General features: G+C 41.1%; 1 protein-coding gene across 2 annotated transcripts in view; it reads right to left on the bottom strand.

Moving 5' to 3' along the window:
* The window catches only part of DCAF1 (DDB1 and CUL4 associated factor 1), a 47,938-nt gene that overhangs the window by 5,082 nt on the left and 19,896 nt on the right, over nucleotides 1–22,960 (bottom strand). For both annotated transcript variants that reach the window (XM_005422410.3, XM_031058160.1), the window contains exons 11-22: nucleotides 22,068–22,277; nucleotides 20,661–20,830; nucleotides 19,347–19,471; nucleotides 17,025–18,285; nucleotides 15,952–16,150; nucleotides 15,182–15,264; nucleotides 14,321–14,405; nucleotides 12,733–12,966; nucleotides 12,100–12,193; nucleotides 11,536–11,640; nucleotides 10,761–10,834; nucleotides 9,749–9,853 (exon numbers count right to left, since the gene is read on the bottom strand). In XM_005422410.3, the coding sequence (XP_005422467.1) occupies nucleotides 9,749–9,853; nucleotides 10,761–10,834; nucleotides 11,536–11,640; nucleotides 12,100–12,193; nucleotides 12,733–12,966; nucleotides 14,321–14,405; nucleotides 15,182–15,264; nucleotides 15,952–16,150; nucleotides 17,025–18,285; nucleotides 19,347–19,471; nucleotides 20,661–20,830; nucleotides 22,068–22,277 (2,745 nt within the window). The remainder of the gene's footprint in view (nucleotides 1–9,748; nucleotides 9,854–10,760; nucleotides 10,835–11,535; nucleotides 11,641–12,099; nucleotides 12,194–12,732; nucleotides 12,967–14,320; nucleotides 14,406–15,181; nucleotides 15,265–15,951; nucleotides 16,151–17,024; nucleotides 18,286–19,346; nucleotides 19,472–20,660; nucleotides 20,831–22,067; nucleotides 22,278–22,960) is intronic.

Genomic DNA, 22,960 nt, shown 5'->3' with positions numbered 1-22,960 from the left:
TAGGGAAAAATACTTTTAGCCTAAGCCAATCCCTGAATCACTCAGCTTCAGATGACAGAACTGTTTAGGGCAGCTGAGAAGGCACATCTTTGGTATTTACCTGTGGATCAAGATCTTTATCAAACCATCTGAATTTGCCTTCAGTAAAGCTACTGAATTCCTCATTGTACAGACAAAATTCAGAAATCTGTGTGTAGTGGATGAGACTGAGTGGGAAGGAGCTGTAACAGTTCCACCCTGCTCCCAGACAAACTGCCATCACAAGCCAAGCTCCAGAGCATTCCAGGGCTGAAAGAAAAGCTTCAATCCACCTGCACATCTCCTCAGCCACAGCCTGTTTCTCTAACAGAATGCTCTCAGCTCATTCAGTCCTAATTGCCCGTTTGTTTTGGGAGGTGACACGTTTTGCAAAATTAGGAAGCAATTAAGATCGATATCTAACAACCCACTTCAAGGGTTCCTTTGGTCCTCAAGCTCACCACACTCCCACTGTTTAGACTGCTGCATTTTCGGATCCAAAGGGACAAAGGAAAGTCCTTTACTGTCATCTCCCCAGCCTACCTTTGCTTCAGTCAGTGCTATAAAAAACCACCACACCCACACAAATGCAACATCTGTCACAGGCAAAAGTAAATTGTATTGTTTCTTCACTTGCAAAAGGCAGTCAAGTCTTCACTGCTGACCAGAAGTGCCATGTTCTTAAATGCAGACTACAGCACAAAAGCAATGGTTTGCTACATACGGTTTCCTTTATGAAAGAGTTTATATATAAAATATAAATATAAAATTAAAACCAACCTCTTTTAAAGTCTGCGCTTATTTTAAGAAATTACAACTTAACTTTGAGTTAATGAGTCCTCAGATAAACAGACTTAATTGTATACACACTGGGAGAGGAAACATCTTACTTGCAGTTCAGTTTTATGCAGTGCCATACTGGGTATAATTTCCCATAACACATACTGATTTGAGTATAAAAGCTTTGCATTAATAATTTGTATTTCTTTTTGTTCTATGCAGTATCTGCACAGAGACCAATGCCTTAAATTTTATTACTCTATTCAGAATTGAAAAGCTGATTAAAAACTGAAAAGGCAGGAGAGTTTTCCTTCTCCACTGTCTAAACAACTCTGAAGCAGACAAGAGATACCAATTTATTCCAAAATCTTGGAACTATTAAACCAAGTTTCTCGGTATCTGGAGATAGAGACACACCTGTAGATATTACAAAAAACAAGTATGTTGTCTTCAAGATCCATTTAGAGTCCATGCAGGTAAAACTTGAAGGATTCTGAAATTAGCTAGGTCCCCTCTGTGTTTCTACACATGTGGAATTTCTGAAAGTATTTTTTCCCTAAATATCTAGTCCACAAGGATTCAAAATGTCAAAACCACTAAATTTGATTATGTTTCAAATATAACATATTTCTTGGAAACTGAACGACTGTTTCACCAACATTCAAATTCAAGCTTAAGGCAAGGCCCTTATACCAATGTCACCCTTCAAATACAGGATGAAATGAAATACAGCTGTATAGAGCTAACAATCCCTTCTGGCTGGCAAGAGTAAGAACCAAATTACACAGAAAGGTTGTATATTTAGCTGCAAATTAACTTTGAAGGGTTATATCAACCAGTGAAGAAAAAATAATTTGTGAAAATACAAACATAAAAAATGAAATGTTTCCACTTTTACCATTTAAATTACTTAATCTGAAGTTGGTGATTAGGACCAGACCACATTCATTTAAAAAGCATCTAAGAATATTAAGATGAGATGAAAATTATACCTGTCCTTGGTAAAACAGAAAACAGTGTGTAACTCATGCTCCAAGAAGCCACCCGTGCATGTGAGTGTGACACACACAGTGACATCCTTACAGAGCTGGAGGGGTGACACCTCCCAGGGCTTGAGGAGCATCTTCATCAGTGAGGAGGAAACCTGTACCTTGCCACGTTCTAAAGAACCCAAACACCACTTGGATACTGTGAAGCTTCTGCTAAGCTACAGGCAAATAAATTCTGTCTCAGTTTCTGAGCCAAGCCAAGCAGCAGCTCTGCAGGGCCAGCACAGCATTCCCAGCTGGAGCAGAGAGCTCCATGCAGAGCCTGGGCACAGCTCAGCTCTCCCAGCAAAGCACCAGAGCTTCTGCTCCAAACCCAGCCCCTGGGACACAGCTGAGAAAGGGGTGAGGGAGTGCCAGGTGCAGTCTAACACCACCACATGTAAGTGATATCCAGGCTGTTCATGGGGACTCAGGATGAATCCTCATGACATCACAGCTGTCTCATGTAAGGGATCCCTAGACAGAGAGGAAATGGCACACCTTCCCCAGGGACTCAAACACTCTGAGTAAGAGTAGAGAAAAAAAACCTTGTGCCATGTCACAAGGAAAGACAAGACAGTTATTCCAAACCATATCCAGGTTTGTGTAGGAAACATTTACAGAGATGTAACAGTACAAGAAAACCTGGACATAAACTTACAGAAACAGAGAAGTTGATTACACAGCAAAGAACTATCTCAAGATCATCTCAAAGCAAATTACTGGTAACTTTACTACCAGTTTGCATCCAGAAAGCCAAGTAGATTTGGTTCAGTTAATTTACCATTTATAATCCCCAAAGGAAAGAACTAAACATCCCCTAATGGAATGGCAGATACTGGGGTGGCTGCACTGGAATTAAAAAAAAAACCTACTTGACCTAATTCTTCATATTACCAGTTTTTCCAGCCCTTTCAGAGCTCAGTAAATACCCTTTACACTTGTTCAGCATTATGTGTTTTCTGCCATATTGTTCTTTGATGCTTGTTGGCATGCACTTCATAAGCTTTTATCATCATCATCAACTTTCTTACCATTCCCCTTTACCAATCATCTTGCACATACAAAATTCACAAATTTGTCTTTTTTGGGTAGCAAATCTTATTGATACTTGACATACTGGTGTTTATCTCTCAAAAGTCATTCAAAGGCTCAGGAAAACTCCAGCATTTCACTTATTCAAACTGATGCAAGATACATGTTAGCTAACCAGAACTTTAACTTTTTAACATATTTCTGTGATGTATTCTAACATTAAATTAGCGTATGTACAAAGTGCTTCCAGGAAGTACGACTTACAGCACTGCAGATCTGCAGTATATAAAAATACACCAGCCTGCTTTCAAGTTCTCTCAAGACATTTTTATAGAGCTTTCTCACATTTCTTGAATCCTAAAGTTTATGGCCACATGACTAGAATTTGAGACTTCTCCACTGCAGATTACACAATCTCTCAAATTTACATTAGGCTGGCCTTTAGTTGCTATAGGAAGATCCCACAGGTCTTTTTCAATTGTTGATATTTGGGTTTGAAATTCTGATTCAGTTTTGAGATCCACCGGTCACTGATTTTTTGCTTATTTTACATGGTTTCAGCTGTTACAAAAAGCTTCATCTGTTTGTCTCACACCTCATTGACTTTTTTTTCCTCCTCCCATCAGCACCTCTCACCTCCAGCTGCTTTCCAGCAACACTTCCTCCCTCTGAAAACACAATCTTTATTGCACCTCTCAGTTTGAATCATGTTAGATGGTATTACTCTAACTATTCTTATTTTCACCTATCCTTTTGCTATCTGCAGAACAACTAATCAATGTTAGCAAAGCTCTTCCCACTACATCAAATGTTTCAGCTTATATTTAATTCACTTCTGGCTACTTTTAGTCAAGTCAAATTATCTGCTGGTAATATCTGCTTCCAGCAGTTGTTTATTTTATCTAGGTTTGTCTTCTTTTTAAAGAAATTCATGTTTCCCATAGTCCCATTATTTTGGTTAATTTATTTGTAAAGAATTTTTTCAAGAAACAGCCTACTAGTTTACTTCACTCTCCTTCCCCAAATTTCTCCTAGAGCACACTTTTAACTTCAGCAATCTGATCCCTTCCAGATTATCAGTATTAGTTGAATTACTTCTTATTGCCAAGCTTGGGAAGGGGCTTTGCTTTCATAAAAAAGGACATATGATCATTGCTCAAATACAAGTGTATTGAAGAATGTTTCACCCAGATGAGTAAGCCTCTCCTTGTTCTAGTAATTTATCTTTTTCCACAGACAATCCCCTTGTCCTATCTTCTGACAATTGTACTCCTTGCTGAGTACCACACTGGTACTTCCTGGGCCTTTGCAATGCAATTCCCAGGAGTGACAATGTCTGCATTTCAGTCACTTAAGAGTTTCTATCCAATTCCCTCCCCCCAGCCACTTCTTAACACTCCCAGACAATGGGTAGTGGAAAAAGCTTAAATGTAGCCAACAGACTCCCTGGTGAAGCATGTAAGGATTTTCATCTCCTGGATTACCTGTCCATCCTCCCCCTCAGCTAGCAAACCCCTAATTCCTGTTATCTACCAGTAAATCATTTCCAAGTATTCATCTCCTTCATGCTACAGGGCTGCACCTACTTTTACCTTCTTGGCTACTTCAGGGTTAGAATTTCTACTTCTTAGCCATTAGTCACAGAGCTAAAAATGTAGAAGCCTGGGAAGGTGCAGAAGTTCCCATATGTAACAAGCAAGGAATCTTACCATAGGCTGCTATGCAGGTGTGGGTATAGGCAGATTTAAAACAGGAAACAGCACACAGCGTACAGAATGTCACAGAGGCAAAACATGGAGTGAAGAAATAAAAAGCAGTTAATCTCTTAGTCTGTGTAAGTAGGTTTAGCTTGTCTAACAATGACTGCTTACCTGTGATGAATGACAAACCATCCATGATACAGACAAACAAAAGCTTTAAGGGAATGGGGCTCACACGGATCAGGAGGTTCAGATGGGGCTCTTTTGAGCAAACTCAGGTTTTGCCTATGAAATGTTTCCATTTCAATCTGTCTGCAGCTGATGATAATCAACCTGGCTCCAGCCACTGCCCTCTGAGGCATGTGCAAGCCACCATTTCACAGCTGGTAACTCCCTTAATGCTTGGGATAAAGGTCCTAAGGTGACTTATTATATTGTCTGTGCTGCAGGGCTCAGAGGTAATGTAAGGAGTACAGACCAGGACACAATTTCTCAATATGCTTCTTTTCCTTTCTCTCACTGATCTCACACTCTCACTTACAAAAATAAATTAATTTCTTTAATTCCATGACAAAGAACAATACTGCACAAAGGAATTTAGGAATTTGGCAGGTAAATTAACTCCCTCTCTATGGACAAGATTTTCTTCCTTTATTCTCTCAAGCCTCTGACTGACATTTCTCATGACAGCTGAGGCAGCTTTTATTTACTTGGATCCCAGCTACTGTGGGAATTCTAGAAAGATGTGTTAGGCAAGAGGAAGGAAATCTTTGATTTATGTCACTGAACAGGCAGAATGTGTTTTTATCTCTGCTGAAGCTGTTTTACACCATAATACTAAGTCTGCCCTTCTGGAAACTCCAAATACTTATCTCTTTCCAAGAAATTCCTCTGTTTGCACTGCCTGAGAGCTACTGAAAATAGATTCTGAAACAATAGCATACACTAAAGTAGTCTCAGTTATTTGCTACTATCTAAAAATGTGGTAAAAAGTACAGGCACTGTTCTTTTAAATATCAGTTTTGGAGGATGCCTGCTCAAAAGACATGTCTGTTATATAAAAAGGTCTTTGATAGAAACCACTCTTTACTCAGCCTTCCCAGCTGCAACTAACCTCAAAGATTTCTGTGAAGGTGTGCAATAGACACATATTTATTATCATTTAAGACATTTGTCTGGAAACACCCATTCACAGCTATTATTCTGTAAACCATTTTATTCCTGAGTAAGATCTGAAATCAAACTGTACCTTCAAATATTGCAGGGACAGCTCCTAAAACAAACCCTTACTTTAGGGTCCCTGGTGACAAAAATCATTCTGGTCAGCTTATAGTGGCAAAGCACCACCATGGTCTGATGATTCCCAAATATTTGTGCCAATATGGATTAAGGTTTGTGGGGTCTTTCCCCAGCAAGTAAGTATTCACATAAAAAACCAAACCAACTACATCAAATAACAGCAATAAGGTACAGTGGAATTGCTGTTGCAATTACTGTTGCAGGTACACAAGGGGAGAATCCTAAAATCAAAGTAGAAACTGGGATCACTTAGACATAGAAAGACATAGAAAACTGAGGAAAACATTCTCCACCCTGGCTAAACCATATGTTAGAATAGTGATTGTCTTTTGAGTCTTTATTGCCTTATCAACAAAGCTTATTTCCCATCACCTGGAATTTTCTAAACCAATGCAAAAAGACAAATTACACACCTACCATTAACCATTTGGATAGCCCAGAAGCACTGCAGGATAATTAACAGTTCTTCAGGTCTGGCAAAAGAAGTAGAACACTTTATAGGACAGGGACAGCTAGGTGAAGCAATGTGCTACTGAAGCCATAAATCTCTGAACATGACAATAACTGAGGACACTACTTGAGCCTTACAGATGCAACATCACCCACATGCACCACAGAGAGAAAAACACACCTTAAACAACTAATATGGAAAGAAAAGCTAAAACAGGGAAGTAAAAATGAAAATCCTAAAACTGAAAATCCTAAAACCCACTCAGATCACCTCATACAAACTTCAGTTCCACAGTTTTGAGTCTACTCTGTGGTCCCTTGGTTTCAGCTTTTCTGAGCACAGTATTTCTGGTCTCCTTTTCTAGCCCACAGCAGCTGCCATGTGCCATTTCCTCTGAAATTCCTCATGTGCCTCACTACAGAAGACAGTAGAATAACAAGGGAAACAGGGGATACTAATCAGCCAAGAAAGAGAAATAAGTAGGAATAAAGCAAGCTAACAACTAAAAGATGGTCCAAGATCTGTACCAGTAGCTCAGACACCCAACTTAGTTCCACTAAACCTAACTGAAGGAGTATATCAGAACAGTGGCAAATACAGGAGGAAAAAGAGGAAGATCTTGCAGCCAGACTGAAAAATAGGAAACCTTACCTATTTCCCTGTATGATGAACACAGTTTTGCACATACTTATGAGTAGGACTTCTGGTTATTGATGGACACATTTGGATACTCACCCAGCAGTGAAATAATTCACAAATCTCATGGCAGTTCAAGGCAGGAACACTGGTATTTTTATGGTAAACCACCCAACCAAAGAGCTTGCAAACAGACTCTTGTTAAGCATGTTACACCCTCACTTTCCCTCAGTGCATAATAAGTACAGACCACAGAGCATCAACATTCACTGGCATTTGTTCTGTTTAACAGGGCTTGACAGCCCTGGCCATACCTAGGCAAACACAGCCTCCCAGGGATCTCACTGGAGCCTGGATCTCACTACAGCAGCAGGGAGGAACCAGGCCACACTGGTGCTATCCTCAAGCATTTCAAACAAACCCACAAACAGTCACTGCAGCAGTCCCATGCTCAAGCCACTGAGTCAGCCCCAACATTTAATTTCAGGGCAATCAAACAGATCAGTTTCTGCTTCACAAACCTTGACTAAAAAGACACCAGATTCATGTTGATTCATATGCATTTCCCCCCACCACCACTTTCACGAAAGATCAAGAAAGCATCCTCTTTCAGCCAGAAAGGGTTTTAGAGTATCTGTGAGAAGTTCCAACAAGTTTGAAATGTTATACCAAATTTTTCAAAAGCTAAATCATAGAAACTAACTAGGCAAATACTAAACACTTACACAGTTGTGAGGATACGCCCACAAACAAAAATCCTTCCAACAGGGAACCTCTCAACAGACAAGTGTACCAAAGGGATTCTGTCTTTATTCAGGAAAACCTCTACTCATTCTAGCTCAATGCTGGACGTTTCTACAGAGACAAAACCTAAGACAAAACTAAAGAAAAAGCACAGAACATCTGTAGGACAAAGAGCAAGGGGCTTAGTTTATGTTTGGCTAGATTGTACATTGAATTGAATTTGGGTTCATAAGTGTTGCTTATATTAAAACCAAATCTCTCCTGCTAAAGAAACTTGGTTGTAACAATCCCAGAAGTTGCTGTCTAGGAAACATGTACAGACCCCAGAAACAGAGACTATAAAAAGCAGCAGTTATGCAATACCAACTAATCACTCTTAGCTTACAAATCAATCCAGGAGCAGCCTTGTTTGAACAATCCATCAGCTTCACAGGAAAGCTTTTGGCACACTTAGATTCTGCCTGGGGCCACCTCTATTTGTAAGACAGAAAGTGTCCCCAGCCACATCTCATGGATGGAGATCCCTTATCTCTGCTGGGTACCTGGTGTTACAGCCTGGAACCATTGACTGCCTTGCACAAACACAAATCTCCCTTAAGTCAACACTTACCAGTTATTTTGCAAAGCAGTGCCCTGACAGCTGCTAGTTAATCATTGTACAATGCAAGATCCATTTCTGCTACAAACTATTCTTGGAGATTTTATAAAGAAAATATGAATACTAAAATATAGTGAAAGTGAACAGAAACAGTGGAAGTGGAGATAGAAATAGTAAATATTGCCCAAGGAGAGCACTGGATGGCTAGGATGCAGAAAGGAAGGAGGGAGCAATAATCTTTCCTCCCTCTTCGCTGCTTCCCAAGAAATTCTATTCTTCTAATCTATTCAATCTAGGGATAGAAACAGTGACCAAAGATCCTAAGAAAATGCCAAGACTTCAACTGCAACCTTGTAGCACACTCAGTGGCCAGGACAGCACACTTCACACCCAAACCAGAACTACTGCTTTATCTTCAGAATTACAGGGAAATCATAATAACAACAACTACTCACTGCAGAGAAAGTTACTCTTTCCTGAGACCTGCTCTCCAGCCTCCTGAACTAGAAAGTAAAAGTTCTAACCTAGCAACAGGAAGATTCAGTGATAGAAAGCGTAGCACAAATCCAGCTTTCCACACAGTGGGAAAAAAGCCACCAAAATATCACCTTCACCTTCTGGCATTCTTTGGGAAAAGGCAAAGTCAGCTTTTCTCACAGGAGATACAAATGTATGATTTACCAGAATGCAGACACCAAATAATAATGCATTTTAAATCTTTAGGGAATTGAAGCATAAGGATTTTGCCTGTCCAAGAAAACCTCCAAAACACCTGACACCCACAAAGATCCACAAAGTTACAAACGGATTCTGTGGAATTTTAATTCTCACTTTACTGTAGTAAGCATTCTGTGCTACTGTGTATTCTACCAGCTGCACCCTGAGGAGCACTTACTGCAGTTCTGAGCTCTTCTGTCGAATTGCCAGAGGTGAAACAGCTGATCATCAAAGGAAAACCAACACATCCCAGTGCAAACCTACAACCCTCTTCAAAATTCTTTAAACCTTTTGCTGTGTAGAAGTACTGTGCAGTTTCACTGCATTAGTCACAAGCTGTGTCCCTTTCAGAAATTAGTGATAAATTATGTCCAAATATGAGAATTGGAATTGAAAAAAAGGAAAGCCACAAGCACTACTGTCTATAATTGGGGGTTGAAATACTTAAAAAAAAAGGAAAAAAAAGCAGAAGAGAAAGCAAAGCTTCTGATCAAGACTGAATTCTTAAGGGAATTAATAAATAAACTATTATTTAATTTACAGTGTGTTAGTTTAGAGTGCACAAAGTTACTGTTCACACAGGTTCTGCACCAGACAGTCTCAGTTTACACTGACAGTAAAGTGATCTCTGTCATATTACGTGAGGCCAAATGAGGCCTCTGTACTTCCTGGGCAATAAATGAACATATGTAGAGGGCTAACAGCTACTCTAGAACACTCAGATCACTGTTATGTTTCTCACCTGATCTTCTTCTTCATCCTCCTCATCTTCTGCCAGCCGCTGCCGGCCCACTTCATAGAGCCTGCACACGGTGTCCATGTTCATGGCATCCATGCTGCCCTGGTTCTGCAGGGAGATGCCCACAGGGGAGTTAATGCCAGGAACTGAGCTCAGCTGGCATATTCAATGCTGCATCTGGCCTCAATCACAGCAACACTTCCAAAATCCTTCCCCCTCCCATTTACCAGCAGCACTACAATTAGCACTAAAAATGAGTCTCTTTGGTTTCAAGACGTGCCATGTTCCCTGAAGTAACATTTCCAATGATTCCTATTAAAACTTTCTTGGTCTCACAACCCTTGTCATCTCCAACTTCAGTAGTTAAACATGGAATTTGCCCTGGTACAAATCCTTGACTTGCTTTTGTGGTCTATAGGGATGAGGGACTCACAGACTATAAAGCTGACAGGACTTTACATTGTTCACTGCACATGCACAATCAGGCTTCAAGAAATTGGGTTCTGACAACATATTATGGAGCAAAGAACTGCATCCCTAACAAACCAGAAGTTTAGCTCAGTAATTTTTGCTTCAAATCCCTAGCTTCTGGGATTTTGCTAGGAAGACAAATGTAAAAGGAACAGAAAGAGTGATTCACAGAAAAGCTCTGTGGGAAGCCTCTGAAAGATTGCATTTCCCAGTTATTTGATACACATTTTAATTTGCAAGAAGAAATTATTGCTATAAATAAGAAAAAAACACATTTTTCTTTATGCTCATGAGAAGGAAAATAATTTTGAAGCGGGAAGAGTTTGAAGAAGAGAAGTAAATGTGTTTGGAAATTTAAGGATAAGAGGCAGCAAAACAAAACTGTAGGGGGTGCAGAATAAAAAACAAACAGCATCTTTAGCACCATCAAAACACCACCACTGCTTAGGACATGAATTTAACAGCAGGAACTCCAAAAAAGAAACAACAAGCAGTGCATTCAAACCACAGCTACAGAGCCCAGGGTTTATTTTAGCAGCTTTACCTCAATGACAGCCAGATAGCAGTCCTTGCTGTCTGTGCACAAGTCAAAGATATTCCGCTTTACATCTATGGTAGCTGAAAAACATCACAGAACAAAGTCAATAGTTAACTGCAGGTTACTTAATGCTCACTGAAAAAGACGTGTCTAAAACCAAATATACAGTTTTGGGACAAGAAAAAACAGCTGAAACTAGTGAAATGAATGTTTGTATTAATAAAGAATAGAGATGTTGGAGACCACTGTAAAAAACAGCCACGTAAGCTCTTAACCTGCTCTGCACGGTGCCTCCTCCTCTGATAATACATTTATTGGTTTCCCTAAGCACCATAAACAACACATTATCCTTCAGAATAGGTGGCAACAAAGGGACTGAGTTGTGACCTATGCCTCCCTTTAACAGCAAAAGCCACATTTGTACATGTCCACAGCAGCAATTAGCTTAGCTCCATGAGCTAAAAAAAGAGCCCCGTGTGAAATGAGAGCAACGCCATCCTGGCCAAGTGACCTACTGTCTCAGATTATGCCTTACTTGGAAAGAAGAGAGGAAATAAAGCCAGAACTGCTGAACAGGAGCAAGTAAGGCAGTCACACACTGAATGGGATATGATACTTAAAATTATGTCAGTGTTAAACCCAACTTCTGTGCTTCCTCCAGAACAGGATGTAGCAGTTTGTCTTCTCACATGTGCAAAGAGAGAAGTGAATGTTACTAAACAAACTTTTAAAAAACCTTTAAACCTCCAGACAAAGCTATTAGTGCCTCTCTTACTCTTACCTATAGGTTTATAATCAGTTGCATTAAATGTCCTGAAAGAAGAGCCAAAGGGACTTCTCATTCTCTCCTCCAGAAGGTCATCCTCATCATCTGCCTGCAACATAGCTGAACCAAGGAAAGATTATTCCAAAAATCTGCCTTCCATTAGTCGCTACCATTAATCAGCTTCAGATCAAATGAGACTCTGACATGAACTTTCTTTATATTTAATAGCTTGGCAAGACCCATTTAATATCTACTCTTCCAGAGATGCCTTTATTGATAGTACAGATCATCAAAACTTAATACAGAGGACAAATTTATTTTCTCAAGCATCACTGGATCTGCCATTATACAATAGGTTGCTTTTCAATCTCACAAATTAGTTGTGATATTGCTGATGTTACAGAAAACTGTCTTTGTCAGCAATACATGTAGCATGAACATCCTGGAAAAAATCCAGGTCACATATGCCAGTAAGGCCTAGAGTTACAGAGTCTCTGAAGCTTCCCATTTCACTGAACAAGCATCCACTTATCTCACAGGAGGTGACCCAGGGGAGTTATGGAAGGGGAGAAGTCCTACCTCCATACATCACTGTGCCAGTATAGTTGAAGACCACACGGCACTGATCCAGTGCAGGTACTGTGTGTAACAAATGGAAAGTTCGGAGGTCCCACTGAAAAAACACAGGCTAAGGAGCAACAAACAATTGAAAACTTCTATTTCCTTTTCAATGGAATGACAAAGAACTGGCTAACTGCATTCAAGAAACCTCATTGTCTCTGTCTTGCAAATATGATTAAAGCAGAGGTGGACATTTGCTCCACAATTCCATTCCATGTGTTCAAAGTAAGAAAGCTCTTACTCAAAATGCCATTCCCAGACATGAGAAGTAACTGCAGTACCTTCAAGGCTGCTCTTGTTAAGACATGGGAAGAGAGCTGAGGTGTTATAGAGTGTTATCAGAGAAGAAAATCTCTCTTGCTCTCTCTCTGCATTAAGTATTTTCTCCAGACTGCATCAGAGGCAGAATCTAGACTTAAATTAGCTACCTAACAGTCCCTACTCTTCCTTGATTCACAGATAGAAACTCCTGTTACCACATATAACACGTAGCACAGAAGACCCTGACTACAACTCTGCAAACAGCTACTTGTTCATCCATAGCAGCTCTTGAGGTCCCAGTACCAGTTAGCACAGTGGCCCAAAGGATACAATTTCAGTGTTGACAATGACCTCCAGCCCATTGGGATGGAAAACACCACTGATAGTCATGTTGAATTTGTCAAACTTGTGGATGGCTTGTGCTGATCTGACATCCCAGAGGACACCATCATTTAGGACAAGGTCGTCAGTGGGGTTAAAGGTGGCACAGTTCTTCTTGTAGTTGTTGGCAAGATCTGGGTTAAACAGAGTCAATAGCTTGTTGCCAGTCTGAATATCATAGATCTTTTAGATTAAAAAGAAAAAGAAAGATTAGTCACAATTTGTAATATACCTGTGCCTAAAATCTTCCCGTTCCCCTTCCTAGTTTGCTTACAGAATCACCCCATTCTCCACTTCATTTTTCCATTTCAGGTGACAGCATTCCATAAATAACATTTCCTACCAGCCTTTTAATAGTTTTTCACAGCTGGAACCAAGCCTCACAAAGAGTTTTGGCCAGTGCTTGGCTTACTGCAGGTTCACTGACACATTTCACTACAATCAGGATGAGTTCCAAATCAAATAACCTCACTATGAGGAGTGGACTGGGAAGCTGCAATCACAAGGTACCACTTAGCCAGAAACTATTTCAGAAATGGAACTGCTTCCAGAGCAGATGGTATTTACAAACATTGAAACTCCAAAGCACACAGTGAGGGAAAAAAAGCCAGAAACTACAGAAAATGAGTTAAAATTCCTGGCATTTACACAGAAAGGCAAATTTGAGCTTTGGCACAAGAAACTTTTGGAATATAAAAAGGGCTTTAAACTAGTACAAAGGGTTTCTGATCATATCCTCAGATAAATCTGATCTGTAACATCCTTCAGAGCCTAGCTCTTGTTCAAACTTAAGAGGAAAATATTCTTTAGAACTGAAAAACAAATCCATTTACCAGATAAACACAATAAACAAACTTCTAGCTAAATCCAATTTAAAACTGGGCAGGAATAAAGAGTTTAATTAAACAAATCAGAGTAACGCGAAATTATAAATAATTTGAATAAGTTATATTTCATGAAAAATTTTTATGCAAATTCTTTTAAGAGAGACATGGCCTATAACAAATGCAAATTAGCACTGCAAAGCAGCAGAAGGTCTCTGAAGTATTGTCTGTCCATCTTGCAGGAATTTATGCAAAGCACTACAATACTCTCTGAAGATACAGTGGTAAAGTTAAATTACCCAAAAGCAAGCTGAAAACTTGTGGGGGGGCAAAAGGAGGACACTTCTAATATGTCATTTCCCCAGCTGTTGACTGAGCTACTGTTTACAGCGGAACTTTATTATTATTACTAAAGAGCAAGGCTAAGAAAGCAACTTCAGAGGAAAAAAAATCCTGCATGATCTCTCTCAAATGAATAAAACAAAGCAGACTCTAAAATTGCCCAGGATACTTGCCCAGAGGCAACACACTGCTTGTGATGGTCAAGTTTATGCCCTCAGGAACAGGGGGAACTTACTTGACACTTTCAAAGCTTTCCTCTGAAGCTCATCAGCTACACAGAGTATCAAATCACTCACATCAATTAACAGCCATCCTATGAAGAATTATATTTCTGCCAGAGCTTCACAGCCATGAGCTTTCCTGGTACTTACATGTGCAATGTCTCCCTTTGTGCCAATGACCCTGTCCTGAGAGTGCTTGCTGAACTCCACATAGTGGTCATCAGGGAAGGAATGCCTGCAGGTACAGCCAGTAAAGAAGTTAAGGAATTGCAGATTCTACACGACCCAAACAACCCCAACACCTCCAGCACAGGTTTCAACAACAGAGAAAAGAGGTAGAAAACCCTCTCCTTTACCACTGACCACATCATTCTGCAGTAGCAAATTCAAACCTGCCATCAATAGAGCCTGCCACAAGTATAACACTTTGGAGAAGTCAGCAGGGAATTATGAACATTGATACATACACCTTAGGGAGTCAAACCTTTCCTCTGAAGGAAAGGCTCTTGCTGACCCCATGCAGGTCACACTAAAACAGTTGTTTGCAACAAAAGTAGACAACAATCAAACCTTTAAAATGAAGAGTTTTCCACCTGCTTTTTTATGGGAAGGAACAGTTGTAAATACTGCAATAGATTTTAAAGAGTTTGCAGTCCAGGTCTGACAATTTCACAATGCAAACCACCGTGCTAGTCAAATTCTGAACTGGCTACAGAAAGATCACCAAGGTAATTTACAAACATGAGAATAAAAACACAAACATGTTTCTTTGCCTTCAGGAGCAGCAGTGACTTTAGTGATCTATCTTGTATGAAACAGGACTTCAGGTAGAACTTAGAATTTGCTCTCTACCAAATAAAATAGGGAAATCACCAACATAAGAAAGGGATCACATTTTATTTTTCACAAGAGACATTTTGAGATCTGTGCTATCTGTTTTACAGTTTATTCCTGTACCAAATGGTTCTTTCAACAGCAGCACACCCCACAACTGAATCAGAGTGTACCTACTTCATGTCAAAGACAGACTTCATTCCCCACAATGCAGACAGAGGCTGGCTCCATGTAGCAGATGTCAGCAATAAAGATCCATCCTGAATTTCCACATTGGCATAGAGGAAAGGAAAAGAACACCAGGGAAAACAGAGGTTATCATTTTACCTGTAAACTTTTAACTTACAAGATCAATTTAGAAACTGCAGAGCAGACACTTTTGTGCTTAATACTACTCCTATAGGAATAAAATCCAAGTATCTAATACTGTGTACAACAAAGAGCCCAAAGTAGACAAACTTTACAGGTAAGAATAGGAACAATCTATGATGTTAACACCAGATAAAATCAGGATAATCCATGGCTGAATTCTGATGCGCTGTGAGGGGAGTCCATTCTGCTTATAAATCTTTTCTTTCTTCCTAGAATCATCCCCTGAAAGGTTTCTTTTTCCAGCAAAGATATATAAACTCTGATATCTTATCACACACATAAATAAATGTGTAATAGTCAGTCTAAGCATTTTTCCACTTGCAGACATATATATTAATTTCTTAAGAAGGCACACAGCCAGTGTGTACCTTCTTTTATTATCTTGGGAAGAAAAAACCCTAAATGTAGAACTCAGAAGAGCAACAATATGCAACTATTAAAAGTACTTCAACAACAGGCACTGCAAGCCAGCCAGTAGGTGCTCTTCAGATGTACATACCCAGATGGGCCCAAAACATCCCAGGGCTCAGGCAGTGAGAACTGCTAAAGATCAGAACAGGTCTGTGGTTCCTTACCCTGGATGGCTCAAGGTGCGTGATGGCAGAGTTATGGCAGTTGTAACTGGCCTCCTCCTGTCCACTGAACACATTATAGAGCTTCAGCTGCCCCGTGCAAGTACCCAGCATTAGGAATCGTTCTCTTGCAGAAAATGCACAACAGGTAAAGCCACTCTCATCCTCATTTGCTTCCCTGAACACAGAAATTGGACGGAATCTAGAGAAGGCAAAAACACATGGGTAACCCAAAGGAGAGAAGCAAAACTGAAATGCTGTGTGATATTAAATCCAGCCCTTAAAGACTACACAGGTGCAAGTTATAACTGTCTTCTAGAGTAAGCCAAGTGTCAATATGAAGACTAGTGCTTAAGTATTACAACAAGGTTTGCAATCTTTCAGGGTTTGTTTTCCACTATGTGATACTTCTGTTAAAGCACATCATTAAGCTGAAGCACTTGGACTCCATCTTCAAAGCTGGATTGATGGAAAACCTGTAATGTCAACACCTGGGTAAGTACAGAGAGCTAGCAAAAAACTTCCTAACAGTTCTGAAACACTTAGCACAAGAAGATGTCACATGAACTAAACAACATCCTGGCATCATAACTTCCCACAGTGACACAATGTGAAGATGCCCTCATGTACATGTCATCTTTGTTTTCGTAAACTTTACTTCCAGTTTAACCTCAGAAAAGGCCACTGGTGGTGCTGGTGATTCAGTTGCAAGAACAAAATACAGATTTCACTGTCCTGCGTCTGTCAGCCAACCACCCTCAAGGCTATGTTACACTCTCGTAAAACTGGTGCCGCATACTCACCTTCCAAAGGAGAACAAAGAGCTACCAGCTTCATTAGTCAATGTTGCTACTGAAAATAAAGCATGCTTTGTGTACTAAGGGTCAGCACTAACGACAAGACAAACAGAACAATTCCTAAATATGTCTTTCAAGGATCTCTCACTGTCACTGTGAATGAAAACGCTTTTGTCTCTAAGGATACTCTACCATGGGACGGCACAGCCTGCATCCAGGTAAGGCTTTTTGGCACAGGGTACATCCTGAGAGAGATCACAACATAGTTTTCTTCCTTACCTGCTAAATATAAGGTGTCTATCAAAGCAGCCACCATCCACCCCTCCGTACTTCGGAAAGGCCGCCCTGCGGGTCAGCCGTGAGGTAAAGTTAGTGGGCGCCTGGCGCCTCTGTTTTGGCTCAGGACACTGGTGGGGAGTAAAGAGAGAGAAAGGGGGACAGGTGGCAACAGGGTTCTTGCAGCGGGCGTGCTGCTCCCTAAGGTACTCTGTGATTATACTGTCCAGCGTGGGTGGGGAAGGAAGGTGTCTGTCCAGCTGCTTTTTGATAGCTGGGCTCTGGCTGTAGGCGCCATGGTCCGATTTTTGTCGCAACACTCTGATTTTCCTGCCGTTGCAGGGCGACGGCCTCTCCCTGACAAAGCTAATCCTGCCAATCAGAGGAGAGTTGCTGGCGTAAGAAGGGCCTGGAAGGGCAGGTGGACCTTGGGATGCAGACGGTCTTGCCTGAGCATGGACAGAGGTGGCAGTGGAACCTACAGCAGTGTGGCTACTCAAACGGGCCGAGATGCCGTTAGCTATGCGAGGAGTGCGAGGCAGAGTCACTGGAGAGGCAGCGGCTGCAACAGGGGTGAAGGCAGAAGAGTGAGATGCTGCAGTCATGGGCAGGTCAGCCTCTTTTGTAAGGACAGACGCCGTTTCCCCGAGGCCCTTCGAGATGAGGTGGTTCCGAATCAGCAGCAGTAGCTCCTTCTCAGGAAAAGTGATCCTCGACTGGGCCACCACGTCGGCCTTCTGCAGGCGCGCCAGCGAGACGTCGGTGCCGATGAGCAGGGGCTTCCCCGAGACGCGCTCGATGAGCTCGGCAGCGTACTTGCAGAACTTGACGTGCTCGCTGCGCTTGTCCTGCAGCACCGGCTCCTTCATCAGCTGCTGGATCTGGCAGCTGCTGAACAGGGGCAGCTTGCTGATGATCTGCCGGACGGTGCTGCTGCGCGACAGCCCCACCAGGGCTTTGCAGGCCAGAGCTCGGATCTGATCCGCGTCAGTGATCGGCATCTTCACAGACAGCAGCGACAGCAGCACCTTGATGCCGTTGTTGGACTGCACCACATTCCACATCTTGGCCAACGTGTGCTCGCTGCTCTTGGGGGCCTGAGGAAGCTTTCGGCGAGGAGTCCCAGAGATGAATTTCCCAATGCTGGAGATCCGGTTATCTGGGCCGCACACACAATTGATGATGATCTGAAGGGCTGATTTCTGAATCTCAGCATCATGGATGAAAAACTCACCCTCAGCAACCCCAAGGATGATACTAATACCTAGTGAGGGAAAGAAATAGTTTCTTTATTACTCTAAAACATATCTTACACAACTTGATCAGACAAGTAAGGGAGTCTTCCAACAAATTTGAAGAAAATAGGTACTTCCCTTAATTCCAGAAATTCCCAAAGTTCTACTAACTAGTCTAAGACATATTCTTCTACCTCCCTAGCAAAATATTCTCTGCCCTGCTGATACTCCACCTCATCAGCAGTAGGTAGTGTCACACAATCTCTTAGACATGGTGATCAAGCACAGCCCAGTATCTGGACAGAGCAAGATGCACAGACATGCTCTGATCTCATAGAGCAACTCTTGTACAAACACCAAGAAAGTAAATACTAAGAGGAAGGGAGGGGACCAAGTCATTGAGGACGAAATAATCATATCACAACTTCCAAAAGGAATCAGGCAAAAAAGAAACTTTAGGACGACTATCTTCCCCCACAGAATTCCTGTTCGTTTCACATCTGCTTCAGAATACCAAAACCCTCACAGAATTGGTGTTTGCCTCGGACATTTTGTGCAAAAGGAATTGTCTTTTGCCTGTATCTAGTATTCTGCCTGCCTTTATTTTCTTATAAAGAAAAGTGATGCTCTAGTTAAAGCAGAAGCCTTGGATCTGATCCAGGCACATCTCACTCATTTATATGCTGAACCTGGAGGTAACCAGTTAGAGCATAACTCACACAGCAATAACTGTTCCTCTCCCTTACTCTCAGATGCCATATCCTCAGGAGACCTAAATTTCTGACAAACTGAGGAAACCTAATAGTCCCATTACAAAAGTATATTTGCCTCCACCTGTATTTAATGAGCTCTTGAAAACAAGTGCAAGAGAAAGACCTGCCTCTAAATTTGTAACCCAACCACAGTGCTAATCATGACACAATTTTAACCACAGTGCACTCTCCCATTTATTTGCATCCTTGACAGTAATTCTGAGTACATTAATTACTTTAACCCTTGTCTCACTGTAGGTGAGGAACAGCCAGTCAAAACCCATGTAGCAGGAGACAACTGATAAATGTGTAAGCCGTTAGGACCATATTCTGCTTACCCACAGTGGAAACAGTAGATCCAGCTTCATCTAACACATCCACAGGTTCTGCCAGTTGCAACTGGATTTTAGGTACTACAGTCAGAATGGCCAGTACATCCAAAGCATATCGTACTGTGTCATTCCTGGAAGACAGCAACAGATATGGACTTCTTAGAATTGAATGTACAGAGTTGTTTCAATAACATAAAATAGTATTCAATTTACTCTACTTCAAGAAATGGAAGTAAATCAGTCACATCTGCTGCATTTGATAGTGCCTTTTGATTTTAGAATGAAAAGGGCTGGTCTCCATAGAAGGCAGTGCTCACAGGCACACCACTGCCTGCAGTCTGCCAGCATTTATCCCACATGGCTCACAGGCTCCTAAAAGCATAGTAATTCTGTATTTATAAAAATAAGAATGTTAGAACTTACTAAAGAAACCATTCTAAATTAAGCTGCTAAATTTAATCTAACTCTACATCTTAGCTGGGAAACATTGCTATGTAACATACTCTGTCACCAGTTAACTAGGAAGGAAGTTTTTCTGAAGTCAAGGGAAACTGTTCAGCAGTAAACCAGACAACTCTGGTAGTCAAAAAGACACCAACTTAGGCTCCAGCTTAAGGAAGATGCAGGTGTGTGGAAGGTGAAAAGGGATGTTCAGCAAGAGGTGAGAGAGCAGAAAAATGCAAAACAGAGGAGATTTTTAACCTGTGTGGAAAGGTAAGAGTTAACCCAGAGAGCAATTAGGAAACAGCTGCAGAAGGAAAGAAACAGGAGAACACAAACTACCCAGGCAGAAGAGTGCAACCTGAGAGTGGGAGGGAGGCAGGGAACTGCAGAAGCAAAACAGATTTCAAAGGTTCTCAATTTAAGTTAGGCAAGGAGCTCCTGTGGGCAGCAGAAATAAGGAGGGAGTCCCGGCCCATCTCATTCCAGGATTAAGATATGTCTTGATTTCACCCTCTTCTTGGATCATTTTCTAGCCTTTCTCTTAACAAAAAGGTAAACAAATTTTGAGACAGATAGAAAGAGGCACAGAACTGTGATGAAGCTTTTCTGAAAAATCAGGGTCATACTTATCAGACCTGAGGCATTTTGACTCTTCAGAAATTTCTTGACATCCCTCTCTCTACCTTAAAATTTTAGTCCTGCTTTCCCCAGAGTTAGCTTTGATACGCACTGTGTGGCCACAGCACAGCGCATAACAGCACTAACGAGCACGTGCCTGTTTTAAACGCTATCAGGGTAGAAAATCTGAAAATGTAATGTCCTGCCCAAGAGTCACAAGTGCTGCACTGAAACAGAGCACTACAGCAAAGAACTCACCTTGCATAGTACGTCTTCCAGTTGCAGGCAATGGAAATGAGCTGAAGCATGAGCTGGACACAAGACAGCTTGAGAAAAACCTCTGCTGGCTCCCAGTAAAGCTGTGCTGGACCATACTCAATCAGGAACTCCATCATCTCCACAATCTGCTCATGAGTATAGGAGCAGGCCTGCAGGGTCCAAGGGACACCATTAGATCACAAGGGTTACAAATTTGCACATCAAATCCCTCACTGCTGGGATTTAACTGAAAACTGCATCTATAAGATTAGACTACTCTGTGTCTTGCAGATTAAGTATTTAATTTCTGGTTTATTCCCCAGTTATAAAAGAATACAGCAACTGTCACTAGAATACACAATAATAAGCTTAAGGATAATATTCTTAAAGTTTCTTTACAGTCTCAGAAAGCTAAGGCAAATTTAAGAAGAAAAGTTACATTAAATTAAAATTCTACTCTGCTTTTAAGCTACTCATCTAGTAGTTACTACACCATCATTCAATATACATTTATGCTAAAATACTAAAAAGGCTGCTAAAAATATTCAATTAGTTTTTAAGTTTTGACTACAAAGCACACCGAATAAAAAATTCCTAGAAAGTCTGCTTTTCAATATTTTAATTAATATTTTTAATGAGAAAGCAACATTTTATATACATTTTTTAGTTACAGAAAATAAGTGAATTCTGCAGAAGCAAAAGCTCCCTTATATTTTCTTACTTCAGTTCCTCCAGAAAACTATCACAAATTAAATCAGAAACCACAGGTAAATGTACTTTCTCAAAACCAGCAGCCCTAAAATCTAGTTTTATAAATCCTAACAAACAAACAAACAAACAAACAAACCCAAAACAAATCAACAAAACCAGCTTTGCAGGGAGAAATTAGGGAAAAAAAGTCATGGCCAAGACTATGATTATTATCTATCTGGATCTCATGGGTCATTTCTAAAAACAGTAGTGTTCAAAAAACATTTCAGTTATCATTATTAAAAAAAAATTATTTCTGAATTTTTCAGCATTAAGGACCTCTATACACATACAGATTTTGTCCTTTCAGAGATTCACAGCACAGAAAATACAAATATCAAATACAAACGAATATTTGATATTTGTATCAAATACAAGTATCAAAACCAACTTGCCTTTGAGTTTTTGAGAGATGGAAAGGGAACCACAGTACATGAGCAGGAGCCTTAATCAAATGTAATTCAGACAAACCTCAAGGGCTCCTCTGTATTTCCCTATTACAGTGCCATTCCACATGACACGAAAAGCGTACAAATGAAACAATTGCAGCCTGCCTAGTTATTGCATTGGCTTCAAAGGGAATCTACACATATCTGCAGCTTGGATTCAACTGAGAAATGCAACAACCTGGTGAAAAGCCTGCAATGTGCTCCTCACCTTGTAGGGGGGCTGTGGGTGGACCAGGATGCCGCCCTCGGTGCGCTGCAGCGACTGCTTCACCTGCTCCAGTTTGATGGCAAGGTGAGCCTCGAAGTAGCGGCGCAGCGCCATGCAGGTGTGCTTCCCCGTCTGCCGGCTGGCAAAGATCTCATCATCACTCAGGAGGGCTCCTTGGTCTTCCAGGTTTAAGATCTCCAGCGTGCTTATCTTCAGAAAGAAGTTGGGTATTGGAAAAAGTTTCATCAGCTCAGTCTTCAGGAAAAAAAAGCATTTGCAACTCTCAGCTGCTCTCGTACCAAACCCTAGCACTGCCTTTGCTGTACAGGACACAGAAGCACACTGAGAGCTAACAAAGGCTGTCTGAACAGAAAAGGGTCTCTGTGTGGGTAAACAGCCAAAATTGAACCATGCCCTCTCCTTCACTATCCATGAAGACAGAAATCCCAGAATGAACTAGGCTGGAATTGACCTTTGAGATCATCAGCTCCAACCTATGACCTAACACCTCCTCATCAACTAAACCGTGGCACTGAGTGCCACGTCCAGTCTTTTTTTAAACATGTCCAGGGATGGTGACTCCATCCCCTCCCTGGGCAGACAATTCCAGTGCCCAATCACTCTTTCAATGAATTTTTTTCTGATGTCCAATCTAAATGTCCCCTGGCACACCTTAAGATTGTGTCCTCTTGTTCTGTCACTCATTGCCTGGGAGATGAGACTGACCCCACCTGACTAGGTAGTTGCAGAGAGTGACAAGGTCACCCCTGAGCCTCCTTTTTCCCAGGCTAAAGAAGTTACATCAGTGTAGGTCTGAAGGCAGTGTTGTGCTCAGTACTCTTAGGCATATGGACTACACAGTGTGCTTGCACCCTGCAGTACTAATGTCCCTG

This window comes from Geospiza fortis, unplaced genomic scaffold, assembly GCF_000277835.1.
Source record: "Geospiza fortis unplaced genomic scaffold, GeoFor_1.0 scaffold78, whole genome shotgun sequence".
In the NCBI taxonomy this organism is placed as follows: domain Eukaryota; kingdom Metazoa; phylum Chordata; class Aves; order Passeriformes; family Thraupidae; genus Geospiza; species Geospiza fortis.
Note: the sequence above shows the minus strand (reverse complement) of the source record. Positions and strands in the feature narration are given on the sequence as shown.